The sequence below is a fragment of the Zalophus californianus genome, chromosome 6 (assembly GCF_009762305.2).
Source record: "Zalophus californianus isolate mZalCal1 chromosome 6, mZalCal1.pri.v2, whole genome shotgun sequence".
Taxonomy (NCBI): domain Eukaryota; kingdom Metazoa; phylum Chordata; class Mammalia; order Carnivora; family Otariidae; genus Zalophus; species Zalophus californianus.
The window spans coordinates 75,327,893-75,350,446 of record NC_045600.1 but is presented as its reverse complement, the minus strand read 5'-3'; the positions used below and the strand labels follow the sequence as shown (position 1 = coordinate 75,350,446).

The following is a 22,554-nucleotide window of genomic DNA, read 5'->3' as shown; positions in this document are numbered from 1 at the left end:
GAATCAAGAGCTCATAACAAATCCCTACATATACAGTCACACTCAAAGAAATGGGTGGGGCACCTGGGTGGCTCAGTTGGTTAAGTGTCTGACTCTTGATTTCAGCTCAGGTCATGATCTCAGGGTCATGAGGTCAAGCCCCATGTCTGGCTCTGCACTCTGCCTGGAGTCTGCTTCTCCGTCTCCCTCCCCTTCTATCTCTCCCCCTGCTTGTGTGTGCATGCGCGTGCACATACACTCTCTCTCAAATAAATAAAAAAAATCATAAAAATAAAAAGAAATGGGATTACATCAAACTCAAAAGCTTCTGTACAGCAGAAGAAATTACTTACAGAATGGGAGAAAATATTTGCAAACAGTCTATGTTATAAAGGGTTAATATCCAAAATATATAAAGAACTCATACAACTCAATAGCAAAACAAATAACCAAATCAAAAATGGGTAAAGAAATGAATAGACATTTCCCAAAGACATACAAATGGCCAACAAGTACATGAAAGTTGCTCACTAATTATCAGAGAAATGCAAATCAGGTAGTACCTTGTACCTGTTAGACTGGCTCTTATCAAAAACAAGGGATAACAAGTGTTGGCAAGGATGTGTAGAAAATGGAAATTTTGTGCACTGTTGGTGGAAATATAAATTTGTGCAGCCACTGTGGAAAACAGTCTGGAGTTTCCTCAAAGAATTAAAAATAAAACTACCATATGATCCAACAATCTCACTTCTGGGCATATACCTGAAGGAAATGAAATCACTGTGTTAAGGAGATATCTGCACTCCTGTGTTCATTACAGCATTGTTTACAATAGCCAACACATGGAAACAACCTTAGTGTCCGCTGATGGATGTATGGATGAAGAAGTTGTGATACACACACATGCACACATGCAATGGAATATTATTCAGCCATAAAAAAGAAGGAAATCCTGCCTTTTTCAATAGTATGGGTGGACCTTGAGGGCATTATGCTAAGTGGAATAAGTCAGGCAGAGAAAGGCAACTATTGTAAATTCTTTCTTATATGTGGAATTTTGAAAAGCCAGACTCATAGAATATGTGCTGCCGAAGCAAGCACGAAAAGCCGGACTCATAGAAACAATAGAATGGTGGTTGCCAAGGACCAAGGGGTAGGGAAAATGGGAGGATATTGTCCAAAGAGTACAAACTTCCAGCTATAAGAAGGATAAGTTCTGGGGGTTTAATGTACAGCATAGTAACAGTAGCTAACAATACTGTATTACATACAGAAAGTTGGTGAGTGTAAATTTTAAATGTTATCACCATATACATAATAGTGGTAATTATTTAAGTGGTGGACATGTTTATTGTGATAATCATTTTATAATGTATGTGTATCAAATCATGCTGTACACTTTTATTTTTTATTTTACACGCTGTACACTTTAAACTTACACAATATCATATGCCAATATCTCAGTAAATCTGGAAAAAATTAGGGTACCTATAGACATTTTTGCAAAGAAATTCTAGCATGATTGCTGAATTATAGATATAACACTGGTTAGTGTTCAACAGACCATAAATATCTGGGGTTATCTGTTCTACTGCTCAGAAATTATGTACATCTCTACTGGGCAAAAACCTATGAGGAAAATGGGAACTTCACTAAGTCTACATCCTTTAATCAATACTTAATAGATGAATTAAGTGTATTCTTCTGGATAGTCCTTGGGTGCCCTTTGCCATCATGTAATGTTGAAAGGATAAACACCAAACATTTTGCCTCCAAGTTTTGTACTTCTGTATGTTTATCGGCCTTTTAATTTTTCTTCCTTTCTGAATTGTCAATTCATCCTACTTTTTGTCTTCTACTGGTTCTACTATATTTGATTTACTAGAGTAGAAGAAGGTATATGTCTGTAGTGATTAATTTATATTATTTAAAGTGTATTTTGTTTTAATGTTTTTCATATTTAATATATGTAAGATCCAAGAAAATTATATTTTGGGTCTTATTTTGAATGCAATAATCTTAATGTATTTAATTGTGTGTGCTTGTATTAAGTTTTTGTGTGAATTATCTTGTAGTTTTCAAATTTGCTGCACTCTGACAATTCTTTTAGTTGGTTTTCTGTTGTTTCTCCAGAAAGTAAAGGGTTTGTGCACACATCTTTCCATCTCCATCTCTATGTCTCTTGTCCTACTGTGTTTCTACTCCAAGTGTTCACATCTTCCTCCATTATTCTGTCTTTCATAATTACTCATGCTTGCTGCTCTTAATTGTTGTTTGGACCTTTGAACACACGCAGAGACTTAGTTGACAAAATGTGTCAAGATTTCTAAGTTCTACAACTTTTTTTTTCATAAAAGTTTGAGTTTTTTCCATTTAAAAATTAGAAAATACATCATTTCTTTTATTAGAGATTTTTCTGGGTAATATCATAAAATAAAGGTAAAAAGTATGTAAGAAATAAAATAGTGGATCTTTATTTTTTATAAGAAAATCCTACATCTCTTTCCTCCCTTCCTTATAATCCTATGAGACAGTGCCCTTGGCCTGATGATCTCAGTCTGAGAATCCCAGAACTCTAATGCATCACTTGGTCACCACCTTCTCCTATAGCTTAATTAGGTGCCTTTCTCAAAAACAGCAGAGTTTTATTTAACTCCTTGTCCTGGGGAGGGTGGATGGAAGGATATGGGCTATGCTTATGCACAGGAGAAAATTCCGTTAGTGGAACTTCTCTGACTCCCTGATCATGCTGCTACCTGAGATCTTTTGATAGATTAGGTAGGTGGTGTAGTGAAGAGGGACTGAGGGGTTGGTGAAACATATTCTACCAGAAGAAGAATCTCCTTCACAGGTTCCTATGCTTCCAGAGAGGAAGGATATAATAAAATGAGTAGGAACAGAAATTATACAAGAAAGAAGAATGGGGGCAACTGTATAGAGAAAGGCACATGAAAGAAAGTGAAGTTGATTTTTTCTAGTTTTATTGAGAAATAATTGACATACATCACTGTAAGTTTAAGGTACACAGTATGATGGATTGATTTATATACATTATGAAATGATTACCACGATAGGTTTAGTTAACACTCATCATCTTATAGATTAAATAAAAAGAAAAGAGAAAAAAAAATTTTGTGATGAGAACCCTTAGGATTAACTCTCAAAAATTTTCTTATATACCACACAGCAATGTTAACTATAGTCATAATGTTGTAGTGAAGTTGATTTTTAATGGGAATCCAGTTTTGAGAATCAAGATATGGGAGAAAGATAGAGTAAAAGATAGAGTTACCACAAGCTTACAATTACTGTCCCTGCTTTTAAGATCTCTGATCTGTATTCTTTTATCTCCATATGTCAGCTCATCTTTGGCTTCACTTGCTGCATTGCCCAGTATGTAATTTGGTCAAACAATTTCAGTGTGACCTAAGACTTCCAAGGAGCTCTTTCTCTGTCACTCTCTCTCTCTTTTAAGGTAATGTATTTTATTTTTTTTAATTAATTGTTTAATTTTAATTCCAGATAGTTAACAGTGTTACATTAGTTTTAGGTGTACAGTATGGTGATTCAACAATTCTATACATTGCTCAGTGCTCATCATAATAAGTGTACTCTTAATCCCCTTCACCTATTTTACCCATCCCCCCAACAACCTCTGCTCTCATAACCATCAGTTTGTTCTCTATTGTTTAAAGTGAAAAGGATATATGCACCCCTATGTTTTTTGCAGCATTATTTACAATAGCCAAATTATGGAAGCAGCGCAAGTATCTATCAATACATGAATGGATAAAGAAAGGATGTGGAATATTATTCAGCCATAAAAAGAATAAACCTTACCATTTGCAACAACACATATAGATCTAGAAAGTATGATGGTAAGGAAAATAATTCAGAGAAAGACAAATACCGTGCAATTTCACTCATGTGGAATTTAAGAAACAAAACAGATGAACAAAGGATCTCTGTCTCTTTTGATACTCTATTCTGCTTATTGTGCCAGACAGATGTGCTACTCTAAAATTCTGAATATTAAGTTCCTGAACATTTCTTAATGGTGTCACAAAAAGATTCCATCTAGCTTTTGACTAAGTTCATGATACCCGTCTTCAATAAGATTCTCACAGTTGCTAGGAAACTATCTTTTAACTATTTGTAGATTTATGGCACTCTACAGATTTTCTACAGATAGCATATTGCCTTATTTTCCCACTCCCCCCAAACCTTTTTCCCTATTATTGAAATTGTCATTTCCTGATTTTTCTTTCTCTACTTTAACACCATCTGTTACCTCCCTAAAATCTTGATTTTCTCTCTGCTCTTTGACTTTCTCTCTCTTTAATGGCACCAGTGATATTCAGCCCTAAATCTACGCCTTTTACTTCGTCTTCTAATTTTGATCACTCTTTAGCACGTGAAAGTAAGCAATTACTTAATTCTTTGATATTCCTTTCCCCCTGCTTTTTGTACATTGAAGCAGTATGTAAAAATAGTAGTAATAGTAATATAATAATGATGATGACAAACACTATATATTTGTTATTTTTTGGCCATGTATGTTTCCTCCATTGCCTTTCTTTTATCTCTTTATATGTTATCCTTTAAGCAAATCTTTCTTTCTCATGACTTCAAATTTTGGATGGCTTCTAAATTTTTGTCTCTGGGTGGGATATTGCTTGCATGTCAACTACTATGGCTTTTTATGAATAAATGGCCCCCTGACTTGGTGACTCTTTTTTTTTTTTTAAGATTTTATTTATTTGAGAGAGAGCACACACACAGGAGCAGGGGGAGGAGGAGGAGAAGGAGGGGAGGCAGAGGGAGAGGGACAAGCAGACTCCCCGCTGAGCATGGAGCCTGACAGCAGGGCTGGATCCCAGGACCCTGAGATCATGGCCTGAGCCAAAGTCAGATACTTAAGTGACTGAGCCACCCAGGTGCCCCTGGTGAGTCTTTTACTAGCATCAAAACTTTGGTGGATTTTGTTTTTTCCCATTCTAATCATCAGTCACCTTTCTTCCTTCTCCTTAACTTATAGCAGTAATATGTAGGTTTAAGTCTTGGCTCTACCACTAGTAGCTATAAAATCTTGGGTGAGTTATGTATGTATTAAATGTTTATGTGGGTGAAATGGAATATTCTTCTGAGTAAAATGGAATTCTTTTTTTCCCCAGATTTATTGAAATATAATTGACATATAACATTGTGTCAGCTTAAGGTGTACTTTTTTTTTTGCATTCTTGTTTGAAGTTCAAAACAGGAATAAATGTTTAGATCATGAACAGATATCCATATTTGCATGATGTAGTCAAAACAGCACTGGATTTAGAATCAGAAGGTCTGGTTTTTGGTTTCAAACTAAGTATGATTTTAGGTAAGTTACTAACTTCTCTGATTTTGAGATTTGCATCTATATATGAAAATAATTCTATCAGGTACATCTACCCTACGGGTAATTATAAGGATCAAACATGTGAAAGTACTTATTAAATATGTGCCATAAAAATAATGTATGGTTTTCCAGCTCGAAGATTCCATTGTTAAATACTTTAGAAACTTTTAGAATATGGTGAAAAAAATCTATATTTTCTTTTCTGACTTTAACAATGGCATGGAAGATGATTACTATTATATCATGAAGCCTGGAAAATAGAAACTGCATAAATTTCCTGCTATACTGGCTGCTATTGGAACTATTGCTTCCCCAACCTTTTCTTTTCCTTTTACATGCTTCTTCTTATTTTCTAAAACTTCATGAAGTTAAACCGTGGACCATTATAAGTCTTGAGATGAGGCTTTCCTACTCCCCAGCTGGAAGTTTATAGCAAGAATACCAGGCATTCTCTTGGGAGTGATTGGGAAATGTGTTAAGGCTTAGTTTTGAATTTGGAGACTTCTTTTGTGCATGCTGGACTTCATAGAAAAAGATGGTAGACTAAAAAAACAGGAACTGTGAAAAATTATGGACCAGAGAAAGTGGCTTTACTTCAGAGAAGTATTAATTGCATTTTAGGAAACACAAGAGCCAGAAGAAATGGTCCTTTTCTTTCTCAAACTTACAATATTTTTGAGGAGGGAAAAATCTATAAAATTGAAACCATTGAGGAGTTATGATTAGTAAGAACTGATTTGCTCTAAATAAGCAGTCAGTTATTATGTCTTTTCAGAATGCTTTCCTCTCCCCTCTCAACTTATTAAACTCCTAAAGTTGCTTTTTCAAAACTCACAAGACCTTTCTCCTTTGTAAAGTTGTCTCTGAATTTCCTGGACTCTTGTGTATCTTTCCTGGCCAAGAGTAGACATCTGGTTTATGTCTCCTATGGTACTATATATTGTGGTTTATTTTTATGTGGATAATTATTTTTCAATTAAAATTTAAGTTTCATGACTTCTAGGAATAAGAGAAGAGCTACATATAAAATAGAGTTACTAGGAAAATTTTCATGGAGGAAATGGGATTTTGAATTACCTTTAAGGGTTGAGTAGTGATTGGAAATGTTCTGTATTGCACTATCCTATCCCTAACCACTAGCAAGATAAGGCTATTGAGCACTTGAAATGTGGCTAGTACAACCAAGGAAATAGATTTTTAATTTCATTTAATAACCGTATGTAACTAGTGGCTACTATTTTGGACCGAGTAGATCTAGGTTTGGCATATCTCTTCTCACTTTTATGATTTTTCTAGCATGTAGAATCTGAAGCCATATGTGGACTAGAAAACCCAGATCCTCTCTCTATAACTAGTTGTTTTTTCCTCACTAGACTACTGTTTTCTCATTTGTAAATGATTAATCTCAATTGTAAATGATTAATTTGGACTAGGTAATCACTCATGAGATTTGTGGGATAATATTTTTATGACTGATTTCACTCATCATGCACCACTGAGGTGTGTGTACATGTGCATATATAAGTATACATGTAAGTATACATATTAAAAGACAAAGCTTTGGGATGACACCAGGTAAAATTTTTTTCTATTGCTAGGTTTCTCTTGCTCTTTCCTTTCAGTTCCAGGTGTGAGGCTTTTTGTGCATTCATGTACCTTTATTTACTTTTTATTCTTTTTTTTTTAAAGATTTTATTTATTTGACAGAGCAAGAGCGAGAGAGGGAACACAAACAGGGCTAGTGGGAGAGGGAGAAGCAGGCTTCCCACTGAGCAGGGAGTCCGATACAGGGCTCGATGGGGGGGCTCGATGCAGGGCTCAGTCTCAGGACCCCGGGATCATGACCTGAGCCGAAGGCAGATGCATAACGACTGAGCCACCCAGGTGCCCCCTTTACTTTTTATTCTTTTTTAAAAAATTTTTTTATTGTTATGTTAATCACCATGCATCATTAGTTTTTGATGTAGTGTTCCATGATTCATTGTTTGTACATAACACCCAGTGCTCCATGCAGAACGTGCCCTCTTTCATACCCATCACCAGGCTAACTCATCCCCCCAACCCCCTCCCCTCTAGAAACCTCAGTTTGTTTTTCGGAGTCCATCATCTCTCGTGGTTCATCTCCCACTCCGACTTACTCCCCTTCATTCTTCCCCTCCTGCTATCTTCTTCTTTTCTTTTTTTTTCTTAACATATATTGCATTATTTGTTTCAGAGGTACAGATCTGTGATTCAACAGTCTTGCACAATTCACAGCGCTCACCATAGCACATACCCTCCCCAATGTCTGTCACCCAGCCACCCCATCCCTCCCACCCCCCACCACTCCAGCAACCCTCAGTTTGTTTCCTGAGATTAAGAATTCCTCAGATCAGCAAGGTCATATGATACATGTCTTTCTCTGATTGACTTATTTCACTCAGCATAACACCCTCCAGTTCCATCCATGTCGTTGCAAATGGCAAGATCTCATTCCTTTTTATGGCTGCATAATATTCCGTGTGTGTGTGTGTGTGTGTGTGTGTGTGTGTGTGTGTGTGTGTGTGTATATATATATATATCACATCTTCTTTATCCATTCATCTGTCGATGGACATCTTGGCTCTTTCCACAGTTTGGCTATTGTGGACATTGCTGCTATAAATGTTGGGGTGCATGTTCCCCTTCGGATCCCTACATTTGTATCTTTGGGGTAAATACCCAGTAGTGCAATTGCTGGATCGTATGGTAGCTCTATTCTCAACTGTTTGAGGAACCACCATACTGTTTTCCAGAGTAGTTGCACCAGCTTGCATTCCCACCAACAGTGTAGGTTTCTTTCTCCACATCCCTGCCAACATCTGTCGTTTCCTGACTTGTTAATTCTAGCCATTCTGACTGGTGTGAGGTGGTATCTTATTGAGGTTTTGATTTGGATTTCCCGGATGCCGAAAGATGTTGAGCACTTTTTCATGTGTCTGTTGGCCATTTGGATGTCTTCTTTGGAAAAATGTCGGTTCATGTCTTCTGCCCATTTCTTGATTGGATTATATGTTCTTTGGGGGTTGAGTTTGATAAGTTCTTTATAGATTTTGGATACTAGCCCTTTATCTGATATGTCATTTGCAAATATTTTCTCCCATTCTGTCGGTTGTCTTTTGGTTTTGTGGACTGTTTCTTTTGCTGTGCAAAAGCTTTTTATCTTGATGAAATCCCAATAGTTCATTTTTGCCCTTGCTTCCCTTGCCTTTGGCGATGTTTCTAGGAAGACAATCTACTTCCCCAGATCACTTCATCTTTTAGCAGCACATCTAAGTATTATGGGAGCAAGAGGGCTTGGGACACAGAACTGTTTGACCTACAGGCAAGAGAATATATCTTCCATGTGGTAACATTGTATTCCTTGCAAAAAAATGGGTAAGAACTAGGGGGCGCCTGGGTGGCTCAGTCATTAAGCATCTGCCTCCGGCTCAGGTCATGGTCCCAGGGTCCTGGGATTGAGCCCCGTGTCGGGCTCCCTGCTCCGCGGGAAGCCTGCTTCTCCCTCTCCCGCTCCCCCTGCTTGTGTTCCCTCTCTCGCTGTCTCTCTCTCTCTCTGTCAAATAAATAGAATCTTTAAAAAAAAATGGGTAAGAACTAGAGAGATTCATGTAGTCACTAGAATTAGGATCAGGGAACAGTCCAACTTGGCATTGGATCCCAGACCCTTGAAAGGTTTGAAGCAGAGCAATGAGATAGGAGGGATAAAAGGAGCTAAGATTGATGAAGGGACAGGAGAGAGTCAATGGTTATATGGCAATTACAATGTTAGTGTGCGATTCTTCATCCCCAGCAAATTCCAAAAGCTTAGGGCTCCAGTAGCTATAACCAAGGTTCACAAACTTCAGAGATTATGAAGAATCTGGACAGATAAATCAAATTGGCTCCCTTGACTTCCTATGACTTCCCATAGCACTCCCTTCCTCTGTACATCTTGGTCATGTCCTGGCTGCTAACCATCCTACTAGGTACTTTTACTTATACTTTCTGGGTGCCCGTGCAAATACTCTGTGCCATTAATATCTAATCTACCCTTGCCTTTATCCTGTCATACTCTTGAGTCACCTCTATACCCTATGCCTGGTTGTCTTATGCTTACTGCTACCCTGTGGGCATTGTGTGAATTGCAAATATGATTGTAGGTAGTGGTGTGACTCTAAGAGACATCTTATGTGCCTGAGGCAAGGGTAAGAAATGAGACAACTCGAATGGCTGAAGAATTGTTCTGTGATTAAAATAGTACCAGTGAATTCTGGCAAATGCCATCTTTCTTACCTCCTCTTTCTCTTTCTCATTGTGTTTTACTGTACTGCCTTCCTTACCCCCTCTCCAATCCTTGCTATGCACATCTACAGTGTTTTCATATTTGCTTCATTTTCTTGTTTATAGATGAATAGTCTTGGAAGCCATGGTTTTAGGGATATTGCATATGGAAGTGACTCAAGTGCTTTAGGTGACACCAGGTAAAATGCTTATTTAATAATGGCCCTGTGGAGGAATTAAGGGGATAGAAAGTTTTCACAGTGTGAATATCTTTGAATAATTAATCATTATAATAGAGAACTTTATTAACATTCTTAGTTTCTTTTTTACTTTCTTTTTGAATCTGGAAACATTCTAGCTGATAAAATAATGGATGGAACAAATCATTCTGTGGTGTCCGAGTTTGTGTTCCTGGGACTCACCAACTCCTGGGAGATCCAGCTTCTCCTCTTTGTGTTCTCCTCCACGTTTTATGTGGCAAGCATGATGGGAAACTCCCTCATCATGCTCGCTGTGGCTTCTAACCCTCACTTACACTCCCCCATGTACTTTCTGTTGGCCAACCTCTCCTTTATTGACTTGGGAGTTTCTTCTGTCGTTTCTCCCAAGATGATTTATGATCTTTTCAGAAAGCGTAAAGTCATCTCCTTTGGTAGCTGTATCACTCAAATCTTTCTTCACGTCATTGGTGGTGTGGAGATGGTGCTGCTCATTGCCATGGCCTTTGACAGATATGTTGCCATATGTAAGCCTCTGCACTATTTGACTATTATGAACCGAAAAATGTGTATTTTGCTTCTGATTGCTGTATGGGTAATTGGCTTGACCCATTCTGTGAATCAGCTGGTTTTTGTTATAAAATTGCCATTCTGTGGCCCTAATTTATTAGACAGCTTTTACTGTGACTTCCCTCGGTTCATCAAACTTGCCTGCACAGATACCTACAGTCTAGAGTTCATGGTCACAGCCAACAGTGGGTTTATATCTCTGGGCCATTCTTCATATTGATTGTCTCCTACAGTTCTCTCCTGATCACTGTTCGGAAACACTCCTCAAGAGGTTCATCCAAGGCCCTCTCCACTTTGTCAACTCATGTCATGGTGGTGATTTTGTTCTTTGGTCCTTGTATCTTTGTTTATATCTGGCCTCACCTCACATCACACTTAGACAAATTTCTTGTTGTTTTTGATGCAGTTCTTACTCCTTTTTTTAATTCAGTCATCTATACATTCAGGAACAAAGAAATGAAGGTGGCAATGAGGAAAGTATGCAGTCAATTTATTACTTATAGAAGGATTTCGTAAATGACAAAAGTATTATGGAGTTTCCTTACTGACTTGAGATAACATTAAATTTCTATAGTTTCAATATCAGTTTCCAGGTACCTTACTACTGTTTAGGTGTCCCAGATGAAAATAATACAGTTCTTTAAGAATCTTAACTGAGAAATTGTGTTTCTGCCTCTGGTTGGAGGAAGCATGTGGTGTGGTAAAAAGTATCTCCCAGAGAAGGCCAATTGCTTGTCTCTCAGGAGACATTACTTGATGAATTTACTATGGTCTAGAATTTAAAATTGAATCTCTTCAGTGTCCAAGTGGATTATATAAGGGAATTCTTGCTATTGACACTACATTGACATTGGATACAAATATATGTATATCAAGATGTCTATTTATCAATTTGCTGTTAAAAATTAGTAAAGTGGTCATGAAAGCCTAACTTACTATTTCATTATAGGGAAATTTTTGAGAAGTCAGGTGATGAAAAGGACATTAATGAGCAGAGAATCAGAGTAAGAGGATTTAGATGGATTATTCAAATATTTAATCATATCAGATTTTGATGCTATAGGATCCGTAGACCAGGCCACCTTTCTGTCTGGACAGTGCTGGCTGGTCCCACAAGATTTAACTTTTGACTTTTGTTTGTACTATGTTTCAGGCTGTCTAACCCCTATGTTCTTTAAAATTCATTCTTATTTTCATTTGTAACTAGCCAGGTTCTTCCTTTTTCTTCTGCTCACATAATACTATTCCCATTGCATTTACATGATTTGAGTCATTACAAGCTAAATTTTAGTTTGGGAGGCTTTTTATATATGACTGTATTCTCTTCTATCGGAATGAGGGATTTGCATACACAGATTTAGAAATTTCAATTCCTATCCATTTCAACAAAGAGGAAAAAAGGCTCATTCTCAGAGATGTAGTGCAATTGACTCTGAACTTTATATATCCTTACACATACTCCATACATCTTAACCAGTTTATCAGTATTCCTATTGTCTTATAAATGGTCATTATTTACCTCATAGTTTATCTCACTTGATAATTTATGTGCCTTTTATTTTGATTTCCATTGCTCTTATATCATTCATTTTTTTGAGCCCTCTGTTGGACACTTGAAAAACCAATACATATATTATCAGTTTACTAGCTAGCTACCACTATGCTCAGTCTCCCTAAAATTTGTTTGGAAGTGGTGTTTTTAAAATGGAAATTCCACTCAGTTTTCTCTTTCACTGATTAAATAAGGTTTAATAGGTCTAGCAGGGATTCCCAGATACCTCACTGTTTACATGTGTTGATTAAAAAAATGGCCTATGCCTCCTAGTCTTTTGTCTTTCTGCTTTTCTCTCAGGTCTATATCTAATACAAGATAGATTCTCCAACTGCATAGTGCCTAAAGATTTTCTGTATCAACTACTTTTAAAGGTCATTCTTTTTACTCTGAAGAAACAACTACTTTTAGTGGATATCTGGTCTGTTGTTTGCTCAAATCAGCAATCTCCTTCTCTTAGTAAATGTAGCTTTCTCTTGCGGTATCCATGTGGTATGATTATGAAGGTGACATATAAATCCTACTTCTTTGACCCTTACTGTTTGGTCAAAGGTTGGGCTTCTGAATCTAGTCATAATGCACATCTCTCAGCCACAGTTGAAGGATGCAGGTATGAGCTTCTGACCAAGATGGGCCAAATATAAGCTTTTCCCCAGGATGTTGGATTTGAGAATAGAGAGGAAACAAACTCAATCCCTTTTGGAGCTGTATATGCAGAAACTGCTGGTAATTATATTTCCTGCTGTCAAAAATCAAGTCTGGGATACTGAAAAGAGATCTGTGGGAGAAGTTATAAGTTTTAAAAGATAGAAGCTTGGCAGTAATCAGTTTCTTGGTTCCACATGTCTTGAGTATTCAACTTCATTCTTGTCCTCCAATTAGTTTGGTTACCAGCTGAGCTAATAAATGAGCCAATACATTACCCCTCTTGCTTAAGTTTGTTTAAGGTGCAGTTCTATCATCTACAATCAAAAGGGTACTGATAAATACATCTCTGATTCTAAGAAGATTGTATTTTTCCCTTACTTCTAATGTGAAATCCTCCATGTTTTATTATTTAAGAAAATATTTTTTAATAAAAAATTTTCTTCTAATAAAGAAAAATTTATTTGTAAATTAGAGATGATAAAATAGAAATCACCCATAAAATTACCATATGGAGATAATTAGCAGTAATATCTTGGTATACTTATTTCTAACATTTTTCTATGCCTAAATAAAAACATATATTTACAAAATGGGGATTTATTGGTCTCTATGTTTTTATCCTGCCTTTTTTAAAATTTAAATTCAATTAGCCAACATATAGTACATCATTAGTTTTTGGTGTAGTGTTCAATGATTCATTAGTTGCATATAACACCCAGTGCTGATCACATCATGCCTTTTTGATGAATATTACATTATGGGAAAATTTTCACATTATTAAATATTGTACAAAATAATTTTAAATACACACATAGTATTGTATTATATGACTATATCAGAATTATATTTGTTATTCCTCTATCACTCGTCAATTAAATTATCTTTAATTTTTTACTCTGTCTTGAAAATCTTGCATACATAGTCTATATTTCAGATTTCTTCCTTTATAGATTGATATATTTGAAGTTAGTAAGGGATAATAATCTTTTAAACTCTTAATTCACATTATCATTTCTTCTCAAAGATTTGTACCTGCTTCTTAAGAAGTATATCCACTTTAGTACCCCTCCCAAAGCACTGAATATGACTATTTATTAAAAATATTTGCCAATTTAAAGGACAAAAAAGATAAAATCTTATCTTAAATTTCTTCAGTTTTTGTATGCTTGTAATTTTTCAAATATTGTTATTAACCTGAACTCTTTGAATTACATGTGTCAGGAATCCATCAGAACTAGCTTAAAATAACTAAAAAAGTATAGTTTTAGTTTTGCAAGAGGAAAAAAATCTAGAGATGTTTTACAACAACGTTAATACATTTAACACTACTGAACTATACATTTAAAACTGCTTAAAGTGGTAAATTTTGAAACCACAATTTTATTTATTTATTTATTAGAGAGAGAGCGCTTGCATGTGCACGAGTGTGGGGGAAGGAGAGAGGGAGAAGCAGACTCCCCACTGAGTGGGGACCTGGTCCTGGGGCTCCACCCCAGGACCCTGAGATCATGACCTGAGCCAAAGGCAGACGCTTAACTGATTGAACTACCCAGGTGCTCCAGAAAAAATAATAAAGTATTTTATAAAAAAGGAATTTATTGACTCAGTTTATTGGGATATCCAATAGTGGAATCAGCCTCCTGGTCTCCAGCCTCATGGACTCAATTTTACACTCAGATTTTGCTCTATTGTTCACTCCCTTTCTCTTGCTCTCCTCTTTCTTTCTCTCCTCCCTCTCTCTTTTAACTCTGTTTATCTCTATACCTTGATCTTATTTTCTTGTTTTACACATAAATTTTAATTTAAATTCAATTAGCCAACATCATTAGTTTTTTGATGTAGTGTTCAATGATTCATTAGTTGCGTATAACACCCAGTGCCTATCATATCACATGCCCTCCTTAATGCTCATTGCCCAGTTACCCCATCCCCCCACCCACTTCCCTTTCCACAACCCTCAGTTTGGTTTCCAGAGTCAAGAGTCTCTCATGGCTTGTCTCCCTCTCTGATTTCTTCCCATTAGTTTTCCCTCCTCTCCCCTATGATCCTCTGTGCTATTTCTTATAGTTCATATATGAGTGAAACCATATGATAATTGTCTTTTCTGATTGACTTATTTCACTTAGCATAATACCCTTCAGTTCCATCCATGTCAGTGTAAATGGTAGGTATTCACCCTTTTTGATGGCTGAGTAATATTCCGTTGTATATATGAAGAACATCTTTATCCATTCATCTGTTTTTTAAATTTATTTTGTTTTTTATTTTTATTATGTTCAGTTAGCTGCCATATAGTACATTAGTTTTTGATGTAGTGTTCATTGATTCATTAGTTGCATATAATACCCAGTGCTCATCACAACACTGCCCTCCTTATTACCCATAACCCAGCTACCACACCCCCATCTCCCTTCCCTCTGAAACCCTCAGTTTGTTTTCCAGGGTCTCTCATGGTTTGTCTCCCTCTCTGATTTCTTCCCATTCAGTTTTCCCTCCCTTCCCCTATGGTCCTCTGCACTATTCCTTATATTTCACATATGGGTGAAACCATTTGATAATTGTCTTTCTCTGCTTGACTTATTTCACTTAGCATAATACCCTCCAGTTCCATCCATGTCGATGCAAATGGTGGGTATTCATTGTTTCTGATGGCTGAGTAATATTATATATATATATATATATATGTACCACATCTTCTTTTTTTAAAATTTTTTATTGTTATGTTAATCACCATACATAACATCATTAGTTTTTGATGTAGTGTTCCATGATTCATTGTGTACCGTATCTTCTTTATCCATTCGTCTGTTGAAGGGCATCTCGGCTCCTTCCACAATTTGGCTATTGTGGACATTGCTGCTATGAACATTGGGGTGCAGGTGCCCCTTCTTTTCACTACATCTGTATCTTTGGGGTAAATACCCAGTAGTGCAATTGCTGGGTCTTAGGGTAGCTCTATTTTTAACTTCTTGAGGAACATCCCCATAATGTTCTCCAGAGTGGCTGTGCCAGCTTGCATTCCCAACAACAGTGTAAGAGGGTTCCCCTTTCTCCACATCTATGCCAACATTTGTTTTTCCCTGTCTTGTTATTTTTAACCATTCTAAGTGGTGTAAGGTGGTATCTCATTGTGGTTTTGATTTGAATTTCCCTGATGGCAAGTGATGTGGAGCATTTTCTCATGTGTCTGTTGGCCATTTGTATGTCTTCTTTGGAGAAGTGTCTGTTCATGTCTTCTGCCCATTTCTTGACTGGATTATTTGTTTTTCTGGGTGTTGAGTTAGATAAGTACTTTACAGATTTTGGATACCAGCCCTTTATCTGTTCTGTCATTTGCAAATATCTTTTCCCATTCCATAGGTTGCCTTTTAGTTTTGTTGACTGTTTCTTTTGCCGTGCAGAAGCTTTTTATTTTGCTAAAGTCCCAATAGTTCATTTTTGCTTTTGTTTCCCTTGTCTTGTAAGAAGTTGCTGCGGCTGAGGTTGAAGAGGTTACTGCCTGTGTTCTCTTCTAGGATTTTGATGGATTCCTGTCTCAAATTGAGGTCTTTCATCCATCTTGAGTTTATCTTTGTGTATGGTGTAAGAGAATGGTCCAGTTTCATTCTTCTGCATGTGGCTGTTCAGTTTTCCCAGCACCATTTATTGAAGAGACTTTTTTCCATTGGACATTCTTTCCTGCTTTGTTGAAGATTGGTTGACTGTAGAGTTGAAGGTCCATTTCTGGGCCCTCTATTCTGTTCCATTGATCTATGTGTCTGTTTTTGTGCCAGTACCATGCTGTCTTGACGATCACAGCTTTGTAATATAACTTGAAGTCAGGCATTGTGATGCCCCAGTTTTGGTTTTCTTTTTCAACATTCCCCTGGCTATTTGTGGTCTTTTCTAGTTCCATATAAATTTTAGGATTGTTTGTTCTAGCTCTGTGAAAAATTTCGATTGTATTTTGATAGGGATTGCATTGAAAGTGTAGATTGTTATGGGCAGCATAGACATTTTAACAATGTTTATTCTTCCAATCTATAAGTGGTAGGGATAGAGGGAACATACCTCAATATCATAAAAGCCATCTACAAAAAGCCCACAGCGAATACCATTCTCAATGGGGAAAAACTGAGAGCTTTTCCCTTAAGGTCAGGCTGACTCTCACCACTGTTGTTCAACATAGTACCAGAAGTCCTAGCCTCAGCAATCAGACAACAAAAAGAAAAGGCATTCAAATTGGCAAAGGAGAAGTCAAACTTTCACTCTTCGCAGATGACATGATACTTCATGTGGAAAACCCAAATGACTCCACCCCAAAATTGCTAGAACTCATACATTAATTCAGCAATGTGACAGGATACAAAATGCACAGAAGTCAGTTGCATTTCTATACACTAACAATGTGACTGAAGAAAGAGAAATTAAGGAATTGATCCCATTTACAGTTGCACCGAAAACAGTAAGATACCTAGGCATAAACTTAACCAAAGAGGTAAAGGATCTGTATTCTAGAAACTACAGAACACTTATGAAAGTAATTAAGGAAGACACAAAGAGATAGAAATACACAGAGATTTCTTTATGTATGGTGTGGGGAGAGAGGAGAGGCTGTAAATAATTTCCAAGTTTAAATCATTCTAGCAGAGCAACCTCATAGGAAAGGGAAGGGTTTTCTTTCTCAGCTCCATATTAAAACCCAGCAAACGGATCCTACATGGCATTGTGTCAGCTCTATGACAGGTCTCCCATGGGCTAGGTCTGGATCCCATGCCCACCCAAGTGGGCAGGGACCAATGTAATCTGGTTGAGAGCCTCCAAAGAACTATATGAATTTGAGGAGGAGCATTTCCCAAATGGAGGAGATGGGGAAAAAGTGATTTAGGGCAGGCAAAAAATAGTCACATGTTTTTTCTTATTTGAATTAGAACCTTTCTGACATGTTCTTTCTCCCCATCCCCTTAGATAGAATATAACTTTTGTCATATTGATTTACCCATCTCACATATATGTTGATGACACTCCTTTATTATCATATCTGTGTTCAAAATATTTCCCTCAATTTGTTGTTTTCTTTTTAATTTTACCTATCATGTTCTGCAACATGAAAGTAGTGATTTTGTGACTCCAACTTCATGGATCTTTTAAATTGTGACTTTATATTTTTATTTTTTATTGTGACTAAATTTTATTCTTAGTCCTTTTCCATTCTAATACCTAAAGCATATCCATGAATATGTATTTCTAAAATACCTTATCCACCTGAAAATTATTTTTAGTGGAAATAATAGGAGAGGATCTTTGCTCGTTAATTTTCTTGGCACCATTTAGTGAATAATCATTTCCCTTCTGATCTGTAACCATTTTATACTACACTATTATGTAAAACATAGTCCTTATCTCTTCTGAGATCCAGATTCATATGTAATATATCTTCTGGCAACTTTCATATGTCCTTTCACTGAATACATGCAAAATAGTATTTATTATCATCACTGAAAACTGTGTCTTCTTCCACTATTCTCTGTTCAGTTATGAAAAAAAGAAACCCAGGAGTAATTCTCATTCTCTCCCTCTCCTTTTCCCTCCATCTCCCCTTTTCTTTTCTTTTTTTTAAAGATTTTATTTATTTGAGAGGGAGAGAAAAGGCACACGAGATGGGGGGAGGGTCAGAGGGAGAAGCAGACTCCCTGCCGAGCAGGGAGCCCGATGCGGGACTCGATCCCAGGACTCCAGGATCATGACCTGAGCGAAGGCAGTCGCTTAACCAACTTAGCCACCCAGGTGCCCTCCATCTCCCCTTTTCAATTTTTCATTTATGCAGCAAATACCAAGTGCCTACTGAGTGTCAGGTATTATTGCTGGCTTTTGGGATATCTCAGTTCAAAAATATATATTTAATATATATTATATATATAATATGTATATATATTTTATATATGTATATAAAATTCCTACCATGTGGAGCTATCCAGGCAATAAATAATAAGCAAAATAAACAAGTAAGTTCTATGCTAAGTTAAAAAGAAATAAATGCACTACCAATATAATAGAGAAGGTTAAGGAGAATCTGAAACTCTAGAGTTGTGAGGAGTGGGTTGCACTGTTGAGAAGGGTACTCAGGGTATAGGCATCGTTGGGAAGTTGTCCTTGAGCAAAGGTTTGATACAGGTGAGTGAATTATCAATGTAAATATCAGGGAGAAGGGCATCCCGGGCAGAGAGGATAGTCAGTACAAAGGCCTAAAGTGCTTGGTTGTATTCAAGAAATAGCAAGAAGGGCAGTGTGACTTTGTCAATATAAAAGAGGGAGAATAGTAGGAGAATATTCATGGAGTTAAAGTGAGGCCAAATCATACAGGATTCTGTAAACCATTGTAACAGATGAGAAAGGGGGATCATTGGAGGATTCTGAGCAGAGAGGTGACATGATATCTTTTACATTTAAAATTAACTTTGGGGCAACCAGGTGGGGCTCAGTCCACTGAGGATCCAACTCTTGATCTCAGCTCAGGTCTTGATCTCAGGGTTGTGAGTTCAAGCCCCGCCTTGAAAATTGAATTGAATTTTTTCAATAAATTGAAAAAAAAAAGGAAAAAGTATTAATTTTATGTCTGGTTGTCCTGCTAAGAATAGTCTAGGAAAAGTGGTGCAATGGTCTAAGCAGTGGTAAGTTAGTACTGTATTGCAGATTAAGGGAAGAGGGAAATTGTAGCTTGGGTAGCAATGCAAATGGCAAGATATGATGAGATTTTGGTTAGCTGACACAATTTGCCAGCTGATGGATGTTGAATTTTAGAGAAATTACTCCCAAGTTTTTTGACATAAGCAGCTGGAAAGATGGATTTGTCATCACTTAAGATGAAGGAGTAGGTTTAAGCAGGAGTTCAACTGTGTGCATGTTACATCCAAGATGCTTTTTGGATATCCAAGTGGAAAAGTAAAGTAGGTATCTGGATAAGCAAGTCTGATATACAGGGTAGAAATATGAGCAAGAGATTGATATACAGATGTTATTTACTTATTTATGTATTTATTATTTTTATGATTAACCTGGTCGCTTTATTTTTAATTAATTAATTATTTAAATTTAATGGTTCATCACTTACATATAACACCCAGTGCTCATTATAACAAGTGCCCTCTTTAATACCCATCACGCATTTAGCCATCCCCTACCCACCTCCCTCCATCAACCCTCAGTTTGTTCTCTATCATTAAGAGTCTCTTATGGTTTGCTTCCCTTTCTTTTCAGTTTTCCTTCCCATATATTCCTCTGTTTTTTTTTTCTTAACTTCTACATATGAATGAAATCATATGGCATTTGTCTTTCTCAGATTGATTTCACTTAGCATAATACACTCTAGCTCCATCCACATTGTTGCAAATGACAAGGTTTCATTGTTTTTGTTGGCTGAGCAATATTCCAGTGTGTGTGTGTGTGTGTGTGTGTGTATGTATATATATATATACACACACATATATATATACACACACATATATATATACACATATATATATCACTTCTTTTTTCTTAAGATTTTATTTACTTATTTGACAGAGTGAGAGAAAGAGAGTGAGAGAGAGCACGAGGAGGGACAGAAGGAGAAGCAGACTCCCCATTGAGCAGAGAGCCAGACAGGGAGGGGGCTCAATCCTAGGGCCCCAAGATCATGACCTGAGCTGAAGAAAGACCCTTAACTGACTGAGTCACCTAGGCACCCCTATGTCACTTCTTCTTTATCTATTCATCAGTCGGTGGACATTTGGGCTCTCTCCATAGTTCAGTTATTGTTGATAATGCTGCTATATCAGGATGCATGTACCCCTTCGAATCTGTATTTTTGTATCCTTTAGGTAAATTCCTCATAGTGCAATTGCTGGATTATAGGGTAGCTTTATTTTTAACTTTTTGAGGAAAACCTCTACACTGTTTTCCTGAGTGGTTGCACTAGTTTGCATTCCCACAAATAGTGCCAAAGGGTTCCCCTTTCTCCGCATCCTTGCCAATACCTGTTGTTTTCTGAGTTGTTAATTTTAGACATTCTGACAGGTATGAGGTAAATAAGTAAATAAACCACTGTCTTGGTTTTGATTTGTATTTCCCTGTTGAGGAGGGATGTTGAGCATTTTTTCATGTGCCTATTAGCCATCTGTATGTCTTCTTTGGAAAAATGTCTGTTCTTGTCTTCTGCCTATTTCATAACTGGATAATTTGTTTTTTGGGTGTTTAGTATTATAAGTTCTTTATAGATTTAGGATATCAGATATGTCATTTGCAAATATCTTCTCCCATCCTGTAGGTTGCCTTTTAGTTTTCTTGATTGTTTCCTTCGCTGTGCAGAAACTTATCTTGATGAAGTCCCAATAGTTCATTTTTGCTTTTGTTTCCCTTGCCTCTGGTGACATGTCTAGTAAGAAGTTGCTGTGGCTGAGGTCAAAGAAGTTGCTGCTTGTGTTCTCCTCTAGGATTTTGATGGATTCCTGTCTCACATTGAGGTCTTTCATTCATTTTGAATTATTTTTGTGTGTGGTGTAAGGAAATGGTCCAGTTTCATTCTTCTGCATGTGGCTGTCCAGTTTTCCCAACACCATTTGTCGAAGGGATTTTTTTCCATTGAATATTCTTTCCTGCTTTGTCAAAGATTAACTGACTGTAGAGTTGTGGGTCCATTTCTGTGTTTTCTATTCTGCTCCATTGATCTCTGTGTCTGTTTTTGTGTCAGTACCATACTTTGTTGATGACTGCTTCGTAGTCATCTTTGTAATATAATCATGCTTTTCTTTTTTTTTAAATTTTTTTATTGTTATGTTAATCACCATATATTACATCATTAGTTTTTGATGCAATGTTCCATGATTCATTGTTTGTTCATAACACCCAGTGCTCCATGCAGAACGTGCCCTCCTCAATACCCATCACCAGGCTAACCCATCCCCCTACCCCCCTCCCCTCTAGAACCCTCAGTTTGTTTTTCAGAGTCCATCATCTCTCATGGTTTGTCTCCCCCTCTGACGTACTCCCCTTTTCTTCCTCTCCTGTTATCTTCTTCTTTTTCTTTTTTCTTAAAATATGTTGCATTATTTGTTTCAGAAGTACAGATCTGTGATTCAACAGTCATGCTTTTCTAGCTTGAAGTCTGGAATTGTGATGCCTCCAGCTTTGCTTTTCTTTTTCAGGATTGGTTTGGCTATTTGGGGTCTTTGTGTGTGGTTCTGTACAAATTTTAGGGTTATTTGTTTTAGCTCTGTGGAAAATGCTGGTGGTATTTTCATAGAGATTGCATTAAATGTGTAGATTGCTTTGGGTAGTATAGACATTTTAACAATATTTGTTCTTCAATCAATGAGCATGGAGTATTTTTCCATTTTGTTGGGTCCTCTTCAATTTCTTTCATAAGTGTTCTATAGTTTTCAGAGTACAGATCTTTTACCTCTTTGTTTCAGTTTATTCCTAGGTATCTTATTGTTTTTGGTGTAATTGTAAGTGGGATCAATTCCTCAATCTCTTTTTCTGCTGCTTTATTATTGGTGTATAGAAATGCAACTGATTTCTGCACATTGATTTTATGTCCTGCAACTTTGCTAAATTCATGTATTAGTTCTAGCAATATTTTGGTGGAGTCTTTTGGGTTTTCTACACAGAGTATCATGTCATTTGCAAATAGTGAAGGTTTGATTTCTTCCTTGCTTATTTGGTGACTTGTATTTAAAAAAATTTTTTTAAAAGATTTTATTTATTTATTTGACAGAGAAAGACACAGCAAGAGAGGGAACACAAGCAGGGGGAGCGGGAGAAGCAGGATTCCTGCTGAGCAGGGAGCCCAATGCAGGGCTTGATCCCAAGACTCTGGGATCGTGACCTGAGCTGAAGGCAGACGCTTAACGACTGAGCCACCCAGGTGCCCCAGGTGCCTTGTATTTCTTTTTGTT

At 36.9% G+C, this 22,554-nt stretch overlaps 1 protein-coding gene across 1 annotated transcript; it reads left to right on the top strand.

Annotated features, from left to right (window-relative positions):
- The first annotated feature begins 10,021 nt into the window (after positions 1-10,021).
- On the top strand, positions 10,022-10,956 carry LOC113909805 (olfactory receptor 4F3/4F16/4F29-like). The gene is given in 2 exon segments (XM_035728163.1): positions 10,022-10,643; positions 10,646-10,956. Coding segments are annotated over 2 exon segments (933 nt in total).
- Positions 10,957-22,554: the final 11,598 nt, after the last annotated feature.